The 18,928-nt window shown below is 42.3% G+C and overlaps 1 protein-coding gene across 4 annotated transcripts in view; it reads right to left on the bottom strand.

Annotated features, from left to right (window-relative positions):
• The window catches only part of LOC135196911 (protein arginine N-methyltransferase 6-like), a 137,024-nt gene that overhangs the window by 84,811 nt on the left and 33,285 nt on the right, over positions 1-18,928 (bottom strand). For all 4 annotated transcript variants that reach the window (XM_064223728.1, XM_064223727.1, XM_064223729.1 and 1 more), the window contains exon 2: positions 11,953-12,119. In XM_064223728.1, the coding sequence (XP_064079798.1) occupies positions 11,953-12,104 (152 nt within the window). In that variant the 5' untranslated portion in view covers positions 12,105-12,119. The remainder of the gene's footprint in view (positions 1-11,952; positions 12,120-18,928) is intronic.

Raw genomic sequence — 18,928 nt, forward strand, 5'->3', positions numbered from 1 at the left:
CGGTATCACACAACAAACATGCAACATGGCTCCAGGAAGTCAAGGAAGAAGAAACAGGGAGAATAAAACAAAGATTCACAGACATCACGACAGACACAGTCAGACACCAACTAAAGAAATGCCAAACTGGAAAGCCCCAGGTCCCGATGAAGTCCATGGATACTGGCTCAAAAACTTCAAGGCCCTACACCCACGAATAGCAGAACAACTCCAGCATTGTATCTCAAATCACCAAGCACCCAAATGGATGACCACAGGAAGAACATCCTTAGTACAAAAAGACAAGAGTAAGGGAAATATAGCCAGTAACTACAGGCCTATCACCTGCCTACCAATAATGTGGAAGTTACTAACAGGTATCATCAGTGAAAGGCTATACAACTACCTAGAGGAGACAAACACCATCCCCCACCAACAGAAAGGCTGCAGAAGGAAGTGTAGGGGCACAAAAGACCAGCTCCTGATAGACAAAATGGTAATGAAGAACAGTAGGAGAAGGAAAACCAACCTAAGCATGGCATGGATAGACTATAAGAAAGCCTTCGACATGATACCACACACATGGCTAATAGAATGCCTGAAAATATATGGGGCAGAGGAAAATACCATCAGCTTCCTCAAAAATACAATGTGCAACTGGAATACAATACTTACAAGCTCTGGAATAAGACTAGCAGAGGTTTAATATCAGGAGAGGGATCTTCCAGGGCGACTCACTGTCCCCACTACTCTTCGTAGTTAGTAGGCCATGATTCCCATGACAAAAGTACTAGAAGATGGATGCCGGGTACCAACTCAAGAAAAGAGGCAACAGAATCAACCATCTGATGTTCATGGACGACATCAAGCTGTATGGTAAGAGCATCAAGGAAATAGATACCCTAATCCAGACTGTAAGGATTGTATCTGGGGACATCAGGATGGAGTTTGGAATAGAAAAATGCGCCTTAGTCAACATACAAAAGGCAAAGTAAACGAGAACTGAAGGGATAAAGCTACAGATGGGAGCAACATCAAACACATAGATGAGACAGGATACAAATACCTGGGAATAATGGAAGGAGGGGATATAAAACACCAAGAGATGAAGGACACGATCAGGAAAGAATATATGCAGAGACTCAAGGCGATACTCAAGTCAAAACTCAACGCCGGAAATATGATAAAAGCCATAAACACATGGGCAGTGCCAGTAATCAGATACAGCGCAGGAATAGTGGAATGGACGAAGGCAGAACTCCGCAGCATAGATCAGAAAACCAGGAAACATATGACAATACACAAAGCACTACACCCAAGAGCAAATACGGACAGACTATACATAACACGAAAGGAAGGAGGGAGAGACTACTAAGTATAGAGGACTGCGTCAACATCGAAAACAGAGCACTGAGGCAATATCTGAAAAACAGTGAAGACGAGTGGCTAAAGAGTGCATGGGAAGAAGGACTAATAAAAGTAGACGAAGACCCAAGAAATAACACGAGGACAGGAGAAAGAACCAGGACAGAATAGATGGACTGGCACAACAAACCAATGCACGGACAATACATGAGACAGACTAAAGAACTAGCCAGCGATGACAATTGGCAATGGCTACAGAGGGGAGAGCTAAAGAAGGAAACTGAAGGAATGATAACAGCGGCACAAGATCAGGCCCTAAGAACCAGATATGTTCAAAGAACGATAGACGGAAATAACATCTCTCCCATATGTAGGAAGTGCAATACGAAAAATGAAACCATAAACCACATAGCAAGTGAATGCCCGGCACTTGCACAGAACCAGTACAAAAAGAGGCATGATTCTGTGGCAAAAGCCCTCCACTGGAGCCTGTGCAAGAAACATCAGCTACCTTGCAGTAATAAGTGGTACGAGCACCAACCTGAAGGAGTGATAGAAAACGATCAGGCAAAGATCCTCTGGGACTATGGTATCAGAACGGATAGGGTGATACGTGCAAAACAGACCAGACGTGACGTTGATTGACAAAGTCAAGAAGAAAGTATCACGCCATTGAATGTCCACAAGTACCATGGGACACCAGAGTTGAAGAGAAAGAGAGGGAAAAAATGGATAAGTATCAAGATCTGAAAATAGAAATAAGAAGGATATGGGATATGCCAGTGGAAATCGTACCCATAATCATAGGAGCACTAGGCACGATCCCAAGATCCTTGAAAAGGAATCTAGAAAAAACTAGAGGCTGAAGTAAGTAGCTCCGTTGCCTCATGCAGAAGAGGGTGTGGGATCCTAGTATTGATAAAACGGAACACACACATAGTAAAGAAAAGTGATGGAAGGACTACCTAAGGATAGGCAGATGCAACCGGAACCCCACACTATAAATACCACCCAGTCGAATTGGAGGACTGTGATAGAGCAAAAAAAAAAAAATAATAATAATAATAATAATAATAGTAGTAGTAGTAGTAGTAGTAGGGAAAAACTCTCTATCACGAGAGTATATATAATGTTCTAAAGGGTCCACAGTAATACAAAGTGTAAAAAGTCCGTGTATAAAGCTTTCTGTAGTCTTCAAAATTATACACGGACTTTTTACACTTTGTATTATTGTGGACCCTTTAGAACAAAATAATAATAATAATAATAATAATAACTTTAATTACAAAAATGGTATGTGAAAGTATTTTACAAATACTACGATAACCTTTCCATTTCTCTCTCTCTCTCTCTCTCTTACAGAGATGTATGTTTTTTGGATGATGATCTACTAATTTTCAAATATCAATATTAATGTAAACAGCAATAATATAAATTCATTAAAGAAAATACTAAAGTGAATTAGCAAGATTTTAGTTTATAAATAAAAAGAATTACGTAAGAATGTAAGAAAATGCACTTTACCCCGCATCTTTCTCTTTGAACTCCAGTAGCAAGCCGAGTTGGCTGGGGTCCAACAACTGTGTTGCCATATCTCAGGATAATGTAAACTCTCTCTCTCTCTCTCTCTTTTACTGAGATGAGAGATTCTATGGTACATGTGTATGTTTATTAATATTTTTGCATAATAATAATAGTAATATAACTATATTCAAAATTCATATGTGATAGTATTTTAAAGAAGTACAATAATCTATCCACTTCACTCTTTTAAATAAGGATAACCCTCGCCCTCTGTTTGGGCTGGAAGTGTATGTATAAATATATCTTTAAGGACATTACTACATTTTATGGTAAAATAATAATATACAGTACTAGTTTACAAATAATATCAAGTTTAACGAGATTAAACAGTAACAATAACATTCTCTCTCTCTCTCTCTCTCTCTCTCTCTCTCTCTCTCTCTCTTACTCTTACTTATATTTATTTGTTTTGTAGTGTAAATAAATTATTTACCTTATAACTAATTTTCATATATTAATAAGATTAACTAAAAATGGCGATTCCCCGTCTTTTTATCCACTTGGAGGAAGGTGGGCGGGGGAGTAAATGAGTTTGATATACGAATTGGTGGAGGGGAGGAAGCGGAGTCTAGGAGTTTCTCTCTCTCTCTCTCTCTCTCTCTCTCTCTCTCTCTCTCTCTCTCTCTCCATTATTATTCTCTCTGTCTCAGAAATAATTCATAATTTCACTCTTGATGGTCAGATATATGATGTTGCCATTCATTGGTCTCTCGCTCTCTCTCTCTCTCTGTTATTTGCTGTGGGTATATATTTTTAATGGTAAAATGTTTAAGATGACTTTGAAATGATATTAATAATATAACCATAAAGATTAATGCTTTAATAGGTTAGTAATTTTAGGTATATTTGAAGAAGGATGTTATTTAAGGTATATATTTGGTATCTGAACTTTCAAGATAGGCAGTTATAAAGCATTTTTAGTGGTGGTTTGAACTATTCGCGGGTTTTAACTATTCACGGGGGTGTCTGGTACACATCCCCCGCAAATACGGGGGGAACACTGTATATAATATGATATTGTTATGATACAATAAAGTTTCATACATACTTACCTGGCAGATATATACATAGCTATCGACTCCATCATCCCCGACAGAAATTCAAATTTTGCGGCACTAACTACAGGTAGGTCAGGTGATCTACCTCCCTGCTCTGGGTGGCAGGACTAGGAACCATTCCCGTTTTCTAATCAGATTCTCTCTTCCACCTGTCTCCTGCGGGGAGGCTGGGTGGGTCTTCAATCGTATATATCTGCCAGGTAAGTATGTATGAAACTTTTTGTATCATAACAATATCATTTTCATACATTCAACTTACCTGTCAGATATATACATAGCTGATTGACACCCTTTGGTGGAGGGCAAGAGACAGCTAACTACTGACTAGACAGGTAAACAACATATGTTGTAGGTATTTATAGACCTTGGTTCCTACCTTATCAGGTGGAAGACTTCGTGGCTACTGCCCAGGAGTCTGCTTCACCTCAAGAGCCTTAGCGAGATAGTGATCTGCGGCCAAGAGTTCTTGTGGGTCTGTCGATGGGGTTTCATCCGCTTACTCGGCAGAGCCTAACTGGCATTTGTCAATGGGTGCTAATCCGCTTATATGACAACACGCCTTCTTTAAGGAGCACACAACCGATCCCGATCACCCGATCCTAACACCCGTGTTAGTTCTAAGATTGCCAAGAGCTATCCCCAAACTCTTAGCAAACAACCAAAAACTCGATAATCACACATACAAAAGTACAAAAAAAAAATTTTTGTACCCCTCTAAAAGTCTGCTGCCACTCGATCTCCTAGTGAAGAGAGGTGAAGGTCGCCTGTGCGACATCTGACACTTCCATGCACAGGAAATTCAAGAACACATCCGACAAGAGGGTTACGTACACTTATTTAAGGATCGGTGCTCGCTCCATTATCCAGAACCGTCTGTGCTGACACAAACGGACCTAGAGAATAACATTTCTCATACGTAACGCGCACATCCTTTAAGTAATGAGATGCAAACACTGAGTTGCATCTCCAATAAGTTGCATCCAAAATATTTTTAAGCGACATATTTCTTTGGAACGCAATAGACGTCGCGATTGCCCTTACTTCATGAGCTCTTACTCTTAATAGATTAAAAGAGTCATCTGGGCAGTTCTTATCAGCCTCGGTAATGACACTTCTAACAAAGAAGGCTAAGGCATTCTTAGACATTGGTCTTTTGGGGTCCTTTACTGAGCACCATAGACCGTGTTGCAAACCCTCCAACTGCTTCTTTCTGTCCAGATAGAATTTAAGTGCTCTAACTGGGCAAAGGGATCTTTCTGCCTCTCTGCCTACCAGACTAGTAAGTCCTTTTACCTCGAAGCTCCTGGGCCAGGGATTCGAAGGATTCTCATTCTTAGCAAGAAAGAGAGTCTGGAATGAACAAATCGCAGAGTCTCCCTTGAAGCCCACTCGTGACTCAAGGGCTTGCAACTCACTGACTCTTTTTGCCGTAGCGAGAGACAGCAGAAATAAACACTTTCTAGTGATATCTCGAAAGGAAGCCGTGTGTGGTGGTTCGAACTTTTCGGAGGACAGAAATTTCAGGACCACATCCAAGTTCCAGCTTGGAACTCTGGGTTCTACTGACTTTGATGTTTCAAAGGAACGAATGAGATCGTGTAAATCCTTATCATTTGTCAAATCTAATCCTCTGTTTCTGAATACTGCTGAAAGAACGCTCCTGTACCCCTTAATAGTCGGTACAGAAAGATGGGATTTTTCCCTCAGGAAAAGAAGGAAATCCGCAATTTTGGTCACAGAGGTATTGGAAGAGGACAGCTTCTTCGACCTGCACCAACTTCTGAAAACTTCCCACTTCGATTGGTACACTCGCCTAGTAGATGATCTGCGGGCTCTGGCAATTGCACTTGCCGCCTTGCGAGAAAACCCTCTCGCTCTGACAAGTCTTTCGATAGTCGAAAGGCAGTCAGAGCAAGAGCGGGTAGGTTTTGATGGTACCTCTCGAAGTGGGGTTGTTTGAGCAGATCTATCCTGTTTGGAAGAGATCTGGGGAAGTCCACTGTCCACTCCATTACCTCTGTGAACCAAATTCGGGATGGCCAATATGGGGCTATCAGAGTCATTTTGGTTCCCTTCGAGGCCACAAACTTTCTGACTACTTCCCCCAGTATCTTGAATGGGGGAAAAGCGTACACATCTAGCCCTGACCAGTCCAGGAGAAAGGCGTCTATTGCATAAGCCCTGGGATCTTCTACTAGGGCGCAAAATGTGTCTATCCTCATGGAGAGGAACGTGGCGAACAGATCTATTTGAGGCTTCCCCCAAAGATACCAAAGGCTCTGACAGACTTCCGAGTGGAGGGTCCATTCTGTAGGAAGGACCTGGAACCTCCTGCTCAGTCTGTCCGCTCTCACGTTCCTCTCACCCCTTGGACAAATCTTGTTAGGGAGAAACTACATTCCGTTTGATTCGCCCAAATCAGCAGATCTCTTGCTAGTTCGTATAGGGCGAGAGAGTGAGTTCCTCCTTGTTTTTTGACATAAGCCAGAGCGGTAGTATTGTCGGAGTTTATCTGTACCACTTTGTCTCTGACTATGTGCTCGAAGCTCTTTAGCGCAAGGTGAATTGCTAATAGCTCCTTGCAATTTATGTGCCATGACACCTGTTCTTCCGACCAGGTGCCTGACACTTCTTTGGATCCTAAGGTTGCACCCCAACCTGTCTCCGACGCGTCTGAGAACAATGTCAGGTTTGGGTTCCGTACTTCCAGGGATACTCCTTTGTTCTCTTCTAAGGGGGTCAACCACCACCTTAATTGATCTTTTATTTCTGCTGAGATTGGAAACGTGTTCGAGAGTTGTCCTGTCTTCCAACTCCAACTCCTTCTCAGGAAGAACTGAAGCGGACGGAGATGCAGTCTTCCTAGAGGAAAGAACTGTTCGAGCGAGGAAAGGGTCCCCAGAAGGCTCAACCATTCCCTCACTGAAGTGCGCTCTTTCTGTAAGAAGCTCGATACTGTGGTAGAACCTTTCTTTATTCTCTCTTGAGAAGGAAATACTCGAAAACCCCGAGAATCCATCTGAATCCCCAGATAAACCATGTTCTGGCTGGGGACCATCTGAGATTTCTCAAGGTTTACGATCAATCCTAATGATTTCGTCAATTCCAAAGTTGTTGACAGATCCTCCAAACACTGCTTTTGAGACCTGGCCCTGATGAGCCAGTCATCCAGGTATAGGGAGACGTTTATCCCTTTCATATGTAGGTGTCTTGACACATTTTTCATCAAGTCTGTGAAGACTGGGGAGCCGTGGACAGGCCGAAACACAGGGCCCTGAAACTGATAGACTCCTTTCCCCCTCGAACATGAAACGAAGGTAACTTCCCTCGACGAATGGTGAATCGGGATGTGGAAATATGCATCTTGAAGGTCTAGGGACGCCATCCAATCTCCTTGACGGAGTGCTGCAAGAACTGAAGCAGACGTTTCCATGCTGAACTTCTGTTGTTCTACGAATTTGTTCAGCGCACTTACATCTAGTACTGGTCTCCATCCCCCCGAAGCTTTCGCTACAAGAAACAAGCGATTGTAAAACCCCGGGGAGCTGTGATCCAGTACCAGTTCTATTGCTCTTTTGTCCCACATCTGCTCCACCATTTGACGAAGAGTATCCATCAGAACAGGGTCCCTGTATTTGGCGGACAGTTCCCTCGGTGATGTTGTCAAGGGAGGGCTGTCCTTGAATGGGATATAATAACCCTTCTTGATGATCGACATCGACCAAGGATCGGATCCTATGTCTTCCCAGGCTCCCGCAAAGAAAAGTAACCTGGCTCCTACAGGTGTCTGGAGGATAGTTTTCTCATTTTCCCTTCTTAAAGGGACGGAAGGAAGATCTTCCCCTTCTCTCTGTTGTCTTCCTTCTGGCGATAGATCTAGCCAGAGGGCCTCCTCGAAAGGGCTGCTGCTGAGCTGGACGAGCCCCTTTCTTTTCCTCACTGGCCACTGGTCTATTCTTCCTTGAAGACTGCCTAAGGAGATCTTGAGTGGCCTTCTCAGTTAGTGAATGAGCAATGTCTCTCACCTACTGAGAAGGAAATAAATGTTCTGAGAGGCGCAAACAACAAAGCGGACCTCTGCGAAGGAGAGACGGCCTTAGTGAGAAAAGCACTGTGAACCGCCCTCTTCTTTAGTATTCCCGCACCAAAGAGGGAGCAGACTTCCGCCAATCCATCTTGAACAGCCTTATCAATACATGTGAGGATACTATGTAAGGCTTCGGGGTTTAGTTGTTCCTTTTCCTGGGACTTCTTAGCCAGAACCCCAAGGGACCAATCCAGGAAGTTAAATACTTATAGTGTGAAAAAGTCCCTTGAGGAGGTGGTCCATCTCCAAAAGACCCCATGTTGCTCTGGCCGAATTTAAGACGTGTCTCCTCGAGGAGTCTACGAGACTCGAGAAGTCTGACTCGGCTGAAAGGGCATAAATTAGGGCCGAGAACAATCCCATATTCGCCCCCGTCTCATACCATATGCCTCTTCTACCCGTTAGTTTAGCAGGAGGCATACAAAAAACTGTCCTTCCTAACTCCTTTTTTGTCTTGATCCAGGAGTCAAGAGATTGTAGGGCCCTCTTCATGGATATGGTCGGCTTCATTTTCAGGAAGGAGGAAGACTTGTGTGCTTTCGTATTTCAAAAGAGAGAGCGTGGAGAAGGAGGAGCAGCTGGAGTCAACGAATCTCCATACTCTTCTAAAAGGAGAGAAGAAAGAACTTTATAATTTGAAAGTCCTTCTTTATTAGTAATCTCGTCCTCCGAGACGTCCTCTAAGTTAATAGGCTCAGAAGGAGAAGGCTCCCTTCTTTCGTCTGTCTCCTCCCTTGATCTCTTCCTTTCCGAAGAAGAAGCACTTCTAATAGGAGAGGGACTAAGAGTTACTCTCTCTCTACGCCTATCCTTAGGAGAGTCATGGATAATTTTAGTTTGATGCCTGGAGGACTCCTGGCGGTTGTCAGGCTCTTCATGTAGAGAATGCGCCTGGCACTTAGCAGGAGTATCTCGCTCAGAATACTCCTGGCGCCTGGGAGGAGTATCATGTTCGGAATACTCCTGGCGCCTGGGAGGAGTATCATGTTCGGAATGCGCCTGGCAGGCGCAATGCGCTTCGAATACTCCTGGCGCTTGGTAGGCGCAACGCGCTCCGAATACTCCTGGCCCTTGGAAGGCGCATCTAGTTCCGAATACTCCTGGAGCTTGGCAGGAGTATCGATCATGGCAGGAGCATTTCGCTTGGCAGGCGCATTTCGCTTGGCAGGCGCTTCACTCCTATCAGGAGCTTCCCCTTCTCCAGCTGGATCTCAGCGCTTGGTTGGAGTTCTAGGTCTTGAACGATGTACAGGAAACTCAGGCTCTTTGCGCCTACTTGGCGCCTGGCTCCTAGCTGGCGCCAGGCGCTTGGCAGGAGTTACTTCCTTTTCCACTTCTCGCCTGTCTAATGCTCCGCTCCCCCCAGAAATGGCCGCCTGTGCGACAACTCCCCTGGAAGGCTCGTTGCGCCTGACAGGAGATCGGTATTTGGATCTTTTAATCGGAAGCCTATCATCCTTCTTACGAGTAGGCTCCTTGGAAAGTACTCCTACCAAAGACGCTAATTGCTCCTGCATATTTAGCAAAATTTTCCTGGTCGAGGACTCGTTCGAATCAGGAGAGGGAGATCTGGAAGGCGCTCGAGGATCTCTTACAGTCCAAGGATCTAACTCCTTCCTAGCCTTCTTTATTACCGAAGCGCTCGGGGCTAGAATTGAGTTCAGGTTCTTTCCAATACATCTTCAGCGGACGGGAAAGCTTCGACTCCTTCCATCCTCTTCTCGGAGAAGGCGAACTAGAAGACGAAAAGCACTCTCGTAGGACGCTTTTCCTATAGCGGTCCCTGGCAGTCTGAGATGTGAGATGTAACAGATTCTGCCGAAGGGACGCCTGATCGTTGGGGATTCTCCACAACCTCCGTAAGGCTTTCGACTTTCCTTCTCCTCTGGGCCAGGGAGCTTGAAAGCGGTCTAGACCTGGGAGTGTCGCAGAGACGACACGACGCCCACTCCACCACACTGGGGACACTAAAATCACTTGAAAAACCACATTCATTTTTCTTACCTTCCAATGCTGCCATTTTTTCTTGCATTTTCTGAAGGGAAGCTCTGAGTTCCGCAATTTCCGAAGCAGAATCAGAGGGGTTAGCAACCTGTGAACGGGCTGAAACAGAATGCGAATAATTATCAGAAGAAGAAGCTACAGAACTAGATAGAAGTTCACGAGATTTCCTGCGGCTTTTGTAAACCGCCTTCCTCTCTCTATCTTTCTCTAACTTCTTCAAGTAAGAAGTTAGATTCTTCCATTCTTGCGCACTCAGTCTCTCACACTCGTTACACGTGTTCTCAATCGAACACTCAACCATTCTACATCCACTGCATGTAGTGTGAGGATCTACCGAAGCTTTCGGAATCCTCACCTTACAGCCATCATTCACACACACTCTGAAACTAACACTAGTCAGACATATTCAAGAAAATCCAAAGCCAAGTCCAAAAAACAGTCCACGATAGCGAATGCCAAACAACGATCCAAGTACGTCACCAAAAATCAGTCGAAAGATGATCAAAAAGCGTTGAAAAAAGAATTCCAGTCAGGAGGTAGTAACAACAATGTTGACACTACCGGCGACAGAGAGAATCTGATTAGAAAACGGGAATGGTTCCTAGTCCTGCCACCCAGAGCAGGGCGGTAGATCACCTGACCTACCTGTAGCGAGTGCCGCGAAATTTGAATTTCTGTCGGGGACGACGGAGTCGATAGCTATGTATATATCTGACAGGTAAGTTGAATGTATGAAAATATATATATATAGTATATATAATATATAATATATATATATATAATATATATATATATATATATATATATATATATATATATATATATATATATATATATATATATATATATATATGTTTACACACAATAGAAACACAATTATATAACACCATACAGTAATTTTGATGAGTTTTCCTTTAACAAATTTAAAGAAAATCTGCTATCATGTGAGGTTCACTGGAGCTTCAAGCACCTCATGACCTGCCTTAAACATTTGTAAGCTATTGCTTAGAAGCATAAGCAATTGCTAGGTTTTATTCATAGGAAATGAAGCAATTGCTGATCATTTCTAAGCATTTGTTTGAACTTAATTATTAGCTGTAAGCATTTGCTACTAGCAAAACATTTGCTTTGTTTTATTCATTGGAAGTAAAGCAAATGCTGTACAATCCAAGCAAAAGCATTTGCTGAACGTTTTCTTCATCAGGGCCAATGTCTCAACAGCAGAAGCAGAAGAGGGAGAGAGAGAGGAAAATGACAGTATGTTCCTTTGAAGACGATAATGATGCCTTCCTGAATTTCAGTCGTCTCAACCAACTGGGGCAGGTGACCATAAGACACACTATGCAGTTCTAAATGACATGCACTCCTGACCTCTACATAAAGAACGGTAAGAATCAGGGTCAACATAAACAGAGGACATGAACCTTCACACATTCATATCCAAGCCACTTATGCTGCTCTATCTAAGGAAAGCCAAACAAACAAAGTAGTCATAAACTGTTCAAATAACTCTGGTGAAGGTAGTGCAAGTCGTCTGGTCAGGACAGCTGCTGAAGAAGTTTGAACTTTACCTGAGTGAATGGGTGGCTCCCTACCACCTCACTCACCGCTGCTCATTACAGTACCTACCTTGTTACCAAGCTTCAGCGACTGAGCCAACTTTTGTCAAAGGTGTATCCATATAAAATACAAAAATTTGTATTCCTATAGGAACAATCCTAGTTTCACAAACTGTGTTTACCAATTAAAATCTAAACAAAGATCTCCCTTTGCTAACTGAAATTAAATTACCAAAAATAAACCGGTCAGTAAAAACAACACAAAGTATTAGTACCTGAAGGGTGATAATCAAGGGGGAACACAGCACCAACTTACGCAAAGTAACTTTCATCAATAAACTTCTCTTTTTCAGTAGTACCATTCTTCATCTCATTAACACCAACTCCATTCTCAGATGCTCTTCGCTTCTTAGTTTGTGGGACAGAGGCTTCTATTCCAGGGATAGGACTTTCCACTGCAGCTTCCATTTTAGGGATTAGCACCTGAAATAATAAAATTTATAAAGCAAAAAAAAAAAAAAAAAAATCTCAAAAATTTTTAAAACTAAAATAGTACATTGTTTGTTTGTATGGTGTTTTTACGTTGCATGGAACCACCCGTGGTTATTCAGCAACGGGACCAACGGCTTTACGTGACTTCCGAACCACGTCGAGAGTGAACTTCTATCACCAGAAATACACATCTCTCACTCCTCAATGGAATGGCTGAGAATCAAACCCGCGACCACCGAGGTAAGAAGCAAACACCAAACCAACCATGCGACTGAGGCGCTCACTAAAATACATAGAAAGCCAAATTTTATATATATATATATATATATATATATATATATATATATATATATATATATATATATATATATATATATATAAATATAAAAAAAATAGGTTTAATGATATGAGTTACAAAGCCAAATTTTATAAAAGGCTTAACGATATGAGTATTACTGTCAATAACCATTTAAAAGCCCCAGCATGAGCTAGGTTACCTTAGCAAAATATCAAATTTCAAAAATTACTTGCATTTTTTTACTCTAGAAACCAGAGCCTTTATGTTAATAGTATTCTTGGCTTGGCATGAAATGGAATTGGCCACTGAACATGGGTAACACAGAGTTAATTTGGAGGTAAGTGGGTGAGTGGGGAAGTACCCCACTTGAATGTTGTAACAGAGTACTGCACTCTTCCTTTGGCATCAGGGACTATGAAACTATAAAGGTGGTTTAGGTGTGATTATGACAAAAGGCTCTAATTTGTATACCTAGGAAATACATCAAATTTTAAGGGGGCCAGCCGGCTAATGCCATTTTTCAAGGACAGGACTTTGACATTCATACCACTTAATACAGTGACTTGGGACATCTCCAAACCACATTTGATTTCTGCCTCTGACCTTTGGTTTTGTGACGCCAGTGTGATTTATCCCGAAAATAACCATTTTTCAAATGCTATCTCTTCCCTTGATATTTAATATTATGACCTGGGATTACTACCATATATAGACCTGATGCAAACCTCCAAATTACGGTAAAAAAAATAAAAATAAAATAAACCCTATAAATCAGGAAACAAAAATTGGAAAAAAGGCTTCATTTGATTGTTCAATAATGTCTTTCTAAGTTATATACCAAATTTCAATGCTATAGCTTTAAAACTAAGGGAGAAGATAGACTTTGAAGGGCAATAAGTTTAGTTTTGAGATAAAGGCATTCAAGGTTTTTATTTTTATTTTCACAAAGACTATGTTAATTAATCATGATTATTATTAATTTGATATTCCTTTTTGGGTATTAATAAACAAAAACTATGTAATTTATCACAATTTAATCATAAATGAAGATCCCTTTGCTCAAAGATCTTAGCCTGGGGCACTATGCTCCTTCCTACGCAGCACTCTCTCCCTCTCTCCTTCACTAACTCCACTAACATCACCGATATTATGATCTTCTTAACTCTTATTACAGTGAATTTTCTTCTTCTGTATGTTACTGAGATGTTTTGCTTGTCTTTTCCTCTTTGGCATAATGAAATTCTTACCAAAACAAAGAAAAACAGACATAAAAGCGAGCAAATGTCAGAGGTGTAACCTGAATGTGTACTCTCTCTCATGTTTCTGCTCGCACTGAAGGCCATGTAAGCATTCCTTCCCATCTTGTGACTCATGGAATCTCTACAGATGCCACTGCTCACAATTTGTTTGATAATAATTATAAAAATTTACAATAACAGAAGAAATACTGTACAGATCAATGTTTTTGGCTTAAGAAGTTACTTTTACTAATTACCGTGAAATTATGAAAGTAAGTGGAATTTTGACGAAATATTTCATATACGCACTCTTCATTGCCAAACGAAGCTCCATGAATTTTATCATGACTTTGCATCTTTTGCCCTATACCACCATATATGGGGGCACCAGCCAGCCCCCTTAAAGCAATATGTACTTTTCCTATGCATGCAAACCAGAGCCTTTTATATTTATCAGTATTTCTTACCTGCCATAAGCCAGCAGTTTTTCCTTCAGCATCAGGGACTTTATTTGATAGTTGATGTTGGACTGTTGATTCTCCAACCAAAAATCTCAGGCTCCTAGTCATGATAGTGACTCCCTGAACCAAGTATTCAAGTCTGGTACATGGATGACAGAGCAATAGGTACCCAAGTCTGAGCGAGAAGAGTGGAATCTCACTCAAAAAAAAAGAAAACTTGGAGAACCATGTGTAACCCTAAGAGATGTGCAGGTCAGAAGGTAACTGTAACTGACCACAACTATAACGGTTAGATTACAGCTCTATCTTTCTTTTATTAAAAAAGAGAACGGAGAGAACCACACTGAACAGCCGAACCTCTATGACTGGATGCCTGATTGCGTAGCTTACCTGTACTTGTACCTGATATGCACATACTCAGCCTGAGATGCTGCCATGCAGAGGGAGGAATTAGGAAGAATGAAGAGAACCACTCACTCTACCATTCATCCTACCCAAGAACTCTGCCTAAGAACCAATGCAACACACTTTTTTGTTCCAAAAAAGCTTCTCTGACAACACATCCTGTTGCTTGTGTGACTACACAACCTGTTCAGCAGCCACCACAGGTCCCAAGGAGAATGAGATGCAAGCAGTCTGACATTTCCAGACCTCTGCCTTTATTTCCTGAAATACCAAAAAGGTCTTTTGAAATGCCTGGTATGGCCCTGCCCATGGCTTCAAGAGCTTTCACCTACTTTCTATTACCCTCACTGCAGGAGTCAAGCTAATCTGAATATACTGCAAAGCCTGAAAAATGATATTGTTATGATACAATAAAGTTTTATACATACGTACCTGGCAGATATATACATAGCTATTGACTCCGTCGCGCCGACAGAATTTCGAATTTCGCGCACACGCCACAGGTAGGTCAGGTGATCCACCGCGCCGCCGCTGGGTGGCAGGAATAGGAACCCATTCCCGTTTTCCATCAGATTTTTTCTACACCATCTGTCTCCTGAGGGGAGGCTGGGTGGGTAATTTAATTGTATATATCTGCCAGGTACGTATGTATAAAACTTTATTGTATCATAACAATATCATTTTTATACATTCAACTTACCTGTCAGATATATACATAGCTGATTCACACCATTGGAGGAGGGTAAAGACAGCTAATAACTGATTTAACAGGAAAACACAACAATCGTTGTAGGTATTAATAACATAAAACCTTGGTTCCTACCTGTTTAGACTGAAGACTTCATGGTTAATGCCCAGGAGTCTGCTTAGTCTCAAGAGCCTCAGCGAGATATTGATCTATTGCTAAGAGTTCTTGTAGGTCTGCCAAAGGGGTCTTATCCACTTACTTGGCCGATCCTATAAGGGCTATGTCAAAGGGTTTCAATCCACTTATATGACAAGAACCTTTTTTTCTAAGGAGCACAATCCCGATCCTGATCACCTTAACCTAACCAAATGTTGTATCTAAGATTGCAAGAAGTCATCCCCGGACTCCTTGCAAACAACCAAAAAACTCATCACAATATTTTACACCTAATTCTTTATGAAAAATAAATAAAAATAAAAATAAACAAATATAATTTCAATTTGTACTACCTCGCTTGTAAGACCTATACACATTCTCATACTGTCAAAAGCACCAAAAGCCGCCTGTGCTAGCCCAAGCACTCTTGTCAGCAGAAAATCCTGATACTGTCTTAAAAGGAGAGGTCCATGTACGAATTTAGACAATGTCTTTAATACTACTCCGTTTAAAAGGCACATTTCTAGTTCCTCACTAGCAAGGGCTATGGCCACCTGTGCGACACCAAGCACTTTTACCAATAGTAACACAAAAAACTGCCTCAAATAGTGGAGATCTCCGTAATCAAAGACACCGTTTTTATCCAAGCCTATCCTGTAGATAAACTCAAAGTTCCTTACCTAAACAAGGCCATGGCCGCCTGTGCAACAACTAGCCGTCAGGTAAGAAAGTTAGAGCCCATCCCACCAGTATGGTATGGAAGTATTAGACTTTTCATAAAAGTTTTAAGGATCGGTATGTGTCCTCAGTCCCAGCACTGTATCCGCAGACACAAAAGGACCTAGAGAGAAGCACTTGTCGTAGGTAATTTTAACATCTCTAAGATAGTGGGATGCAAATACCGAGTTGCATCTCCAATAGGTCGCATTAATAATGTCCTTCATGGACTTTGGATATTTCTTTTGGATTTGGGTGATATGATGTTTGCCACTGCTGCTCTTACCTCATGAGCTTTAACTCGTAATAATTTAAAGGAATCCTCTGCACAATCGCTATGAGCTTCCATAATCACACTTCTAATAAAATACGCTAGCGCATTCTTGGACATTGGTCTTTTCGTGTCCGACTGCGCACCATAGACTTGTTTACATGCCTTCAACTCTTCTTTCTTTTTAAGATAGAACCTAAGAGCTCTAACCGGGCATAAAGTTCTTTCAATTTCGTCTCCCATTAAGTTTGAAAGACTTTCACCTCAAAACTCCTTGGCCATGGTTTCGAAGGGTTCTCATTTTTTTGCCAAAAACAGAGTTTGAAAAAGAACAGATGGCTGGCGTCTTTCTTAAAACCCACCGGACCCCCCGAATCTAGGGCATGGATTTCACTTATTCTCTTAGCCGTCGCTAAGGCTATGAGAAAAACACACTTTCTCGTCCCAACTCCTCCCTGAACGAGGCACGGTCGGAGGTTCAAATTTTTTCCGATGTAAGGAATTTGAGCACAACATCCAGATTCCAACTTGGCGGAGTAGAGGATATAGATTTTGACGTCTCGAACGATCTTATGATATCGTGCAAATCTCTATCCTCTGCCAAGTTTAAGCCTCTATTTCTAAATACCGCTGAGAGCATACTTCGGTATCCCTTTATTGTAGCTACGGACAGATTGGATTCCTCTCTCCAGGAATAACACAAAATCTGCTATATTGGTCACAGAGGTATCGGAGGAGGACAGCTTATTCTTCCTACACCATCTTCTAAACACATCCCACTTCGATTGATAGACCCGGATAGTTGACGATCTCCGGGCTCTAGCAATTGCTTTCGAAGCCTTGCTTGAAAAGCCTCTCGCTCTGACCAATCTTTCGATAGTCGAAAGGCAGTCAGAGCGAGAGCGGGGAGGTTTTGATGGAACCTCTTGAAGTGGGGTTTTGTCTGAGAAGTCTATCCTGTTTGGAAGAGATCTTGGGTAGTCTACTGTCCATCCTGTACCTCTGTGAACCAAATCTTGGGATGGCCAAAACGGGGCGATGGGAGTTAATCTCGTCCCTGTTGATGCTACGAACTTCTTCATCACTACTCCTAGCAACTTGAATGGAGGGAAAGCGTAAGCGTCGAGTCCCGACCACTCCAGTAGCATGGCATCCACCGCTATCGCTCTCGGGTCTTCTACTAAGGAGCAGAAAGTTTCTCTATCCTCTTTGACAGGAACGTCGCAAACAAATCTATCTGCGGCCTTCCCCACAGGTTCCACAGACTTTGGCAGACTTGCTCGTGCAGAGTCCACTCCGTGGGGAGAACTTGTTTTGTCCTGCTGAGCCTGTCTGCTCTGATATTTCTTTCCCCTTTCACAAATCTGGTCAGAAGGGTAATATTCCTCTCCTCCGTCCATGACAACAGATCCTTCGTTATCTTGAATAGGGAAAACGAGTGCGTCCCCCCTTGTTTTTTTATATAAGCCAACGCCGTGGTGTTGTCTGCGTTGACTTGAATCACTTGATTTCTTACTTCTGACTCGAAGAATTTTAATGCCAGAAACACTGCATATAGTTCTTTGGCATTTATATGCCAATCTCTTTGTTCTTTCTTCCATTTGCCAGAGACTTCTCTTGCCCCTAGAAGTCGCTCCCCATCCCGTTTCTGAAGCGTCTGAGAACAAGATTTGGTTTGGGTTCCGAACCTCTAGGGACACTCCCTTGTTCTCTTTGAGTGGGAGCAGCCACCACTTTAGGTGTTTTCTTCCCTCTATTGTTTACCGGAAAAGTGTCCGACAGATGGCTCTTCTTCCAAGTCCAAGATCTCTTTAGGAAGAATTGTAGAGGCCTTAGATGAAGTCTTCCTAGGGATACAAATTGTTCCAGGGAAGAAAGAGTCCCTAGAAGGCTCAGCCACTCCCTGGCTGAACTCCTGTCTTTCTTTAGGAAGGATGAAACTTTCTGAAACCCCCGAAGAATCCTTTCTTGGGACGGAAAAACCCCGCGAAAATCCCGAGAATTCATCTGAATCCCCAAATAGACTAAGTCCTGACTGGGGGTCATCTGCGATTTCTCGAGATTCACGAGAAGTCCTAATTCCTTTGTCAATTCTAATGTTTTCTTCAGATCCTCCAAACATTGTTCCTGGGATTTTGCTCTTATCAGCCAATCGTCTAGGTACAGAGAGACGCTTATGCCTTCCAGGTGTAGCCATCTGGCTACGTTCCGCATCAGGTACGTAAATACCTGTGGAGTCCCCCCGCCGTGGAGAGGCCGAAGCACAAGGCCCTGAACTGGTAGACTTCCCTTGAATCACAAACCTGAGAATACTTCTTTGATGACGGTGAATAGGAACGTGGAAATATGCATCCTTGCAGGTCTAGAGAGACCATCCAGTCTCCTCTTCGCAGGGCTAAAAGTACCGAGGCAGAAGTCTCCATCGAGAACTTTTTCTTTTCCACATATTTGTTCAGAATGCTCACGTCCAAGACTGGCCTCCATCCCCCGGATGCCTTTGGAACTAAAAACAGGCGTTGTAAAACCCCGGAGAGGAAGGATCCTGAACCTCTTCTATTGCCTCTTT

The sequence above is a fragment of the Macrobrachium nipponense genome, chromosome 18 (assembly GCF_015104395.2).
Source record: "Macrobrachium nipponense isolate FS-2020 chromosome 18, ASM1510439v2, whole genome shotgun sequence".
Taxonomy (NCBI): domain Eukaryota; kingdom Metazoa; phylum Arthropoda; class Malacostraca; order Decapoda; family Palaemonidae; genus Macrobrachium; species Macrobrachium nipponense.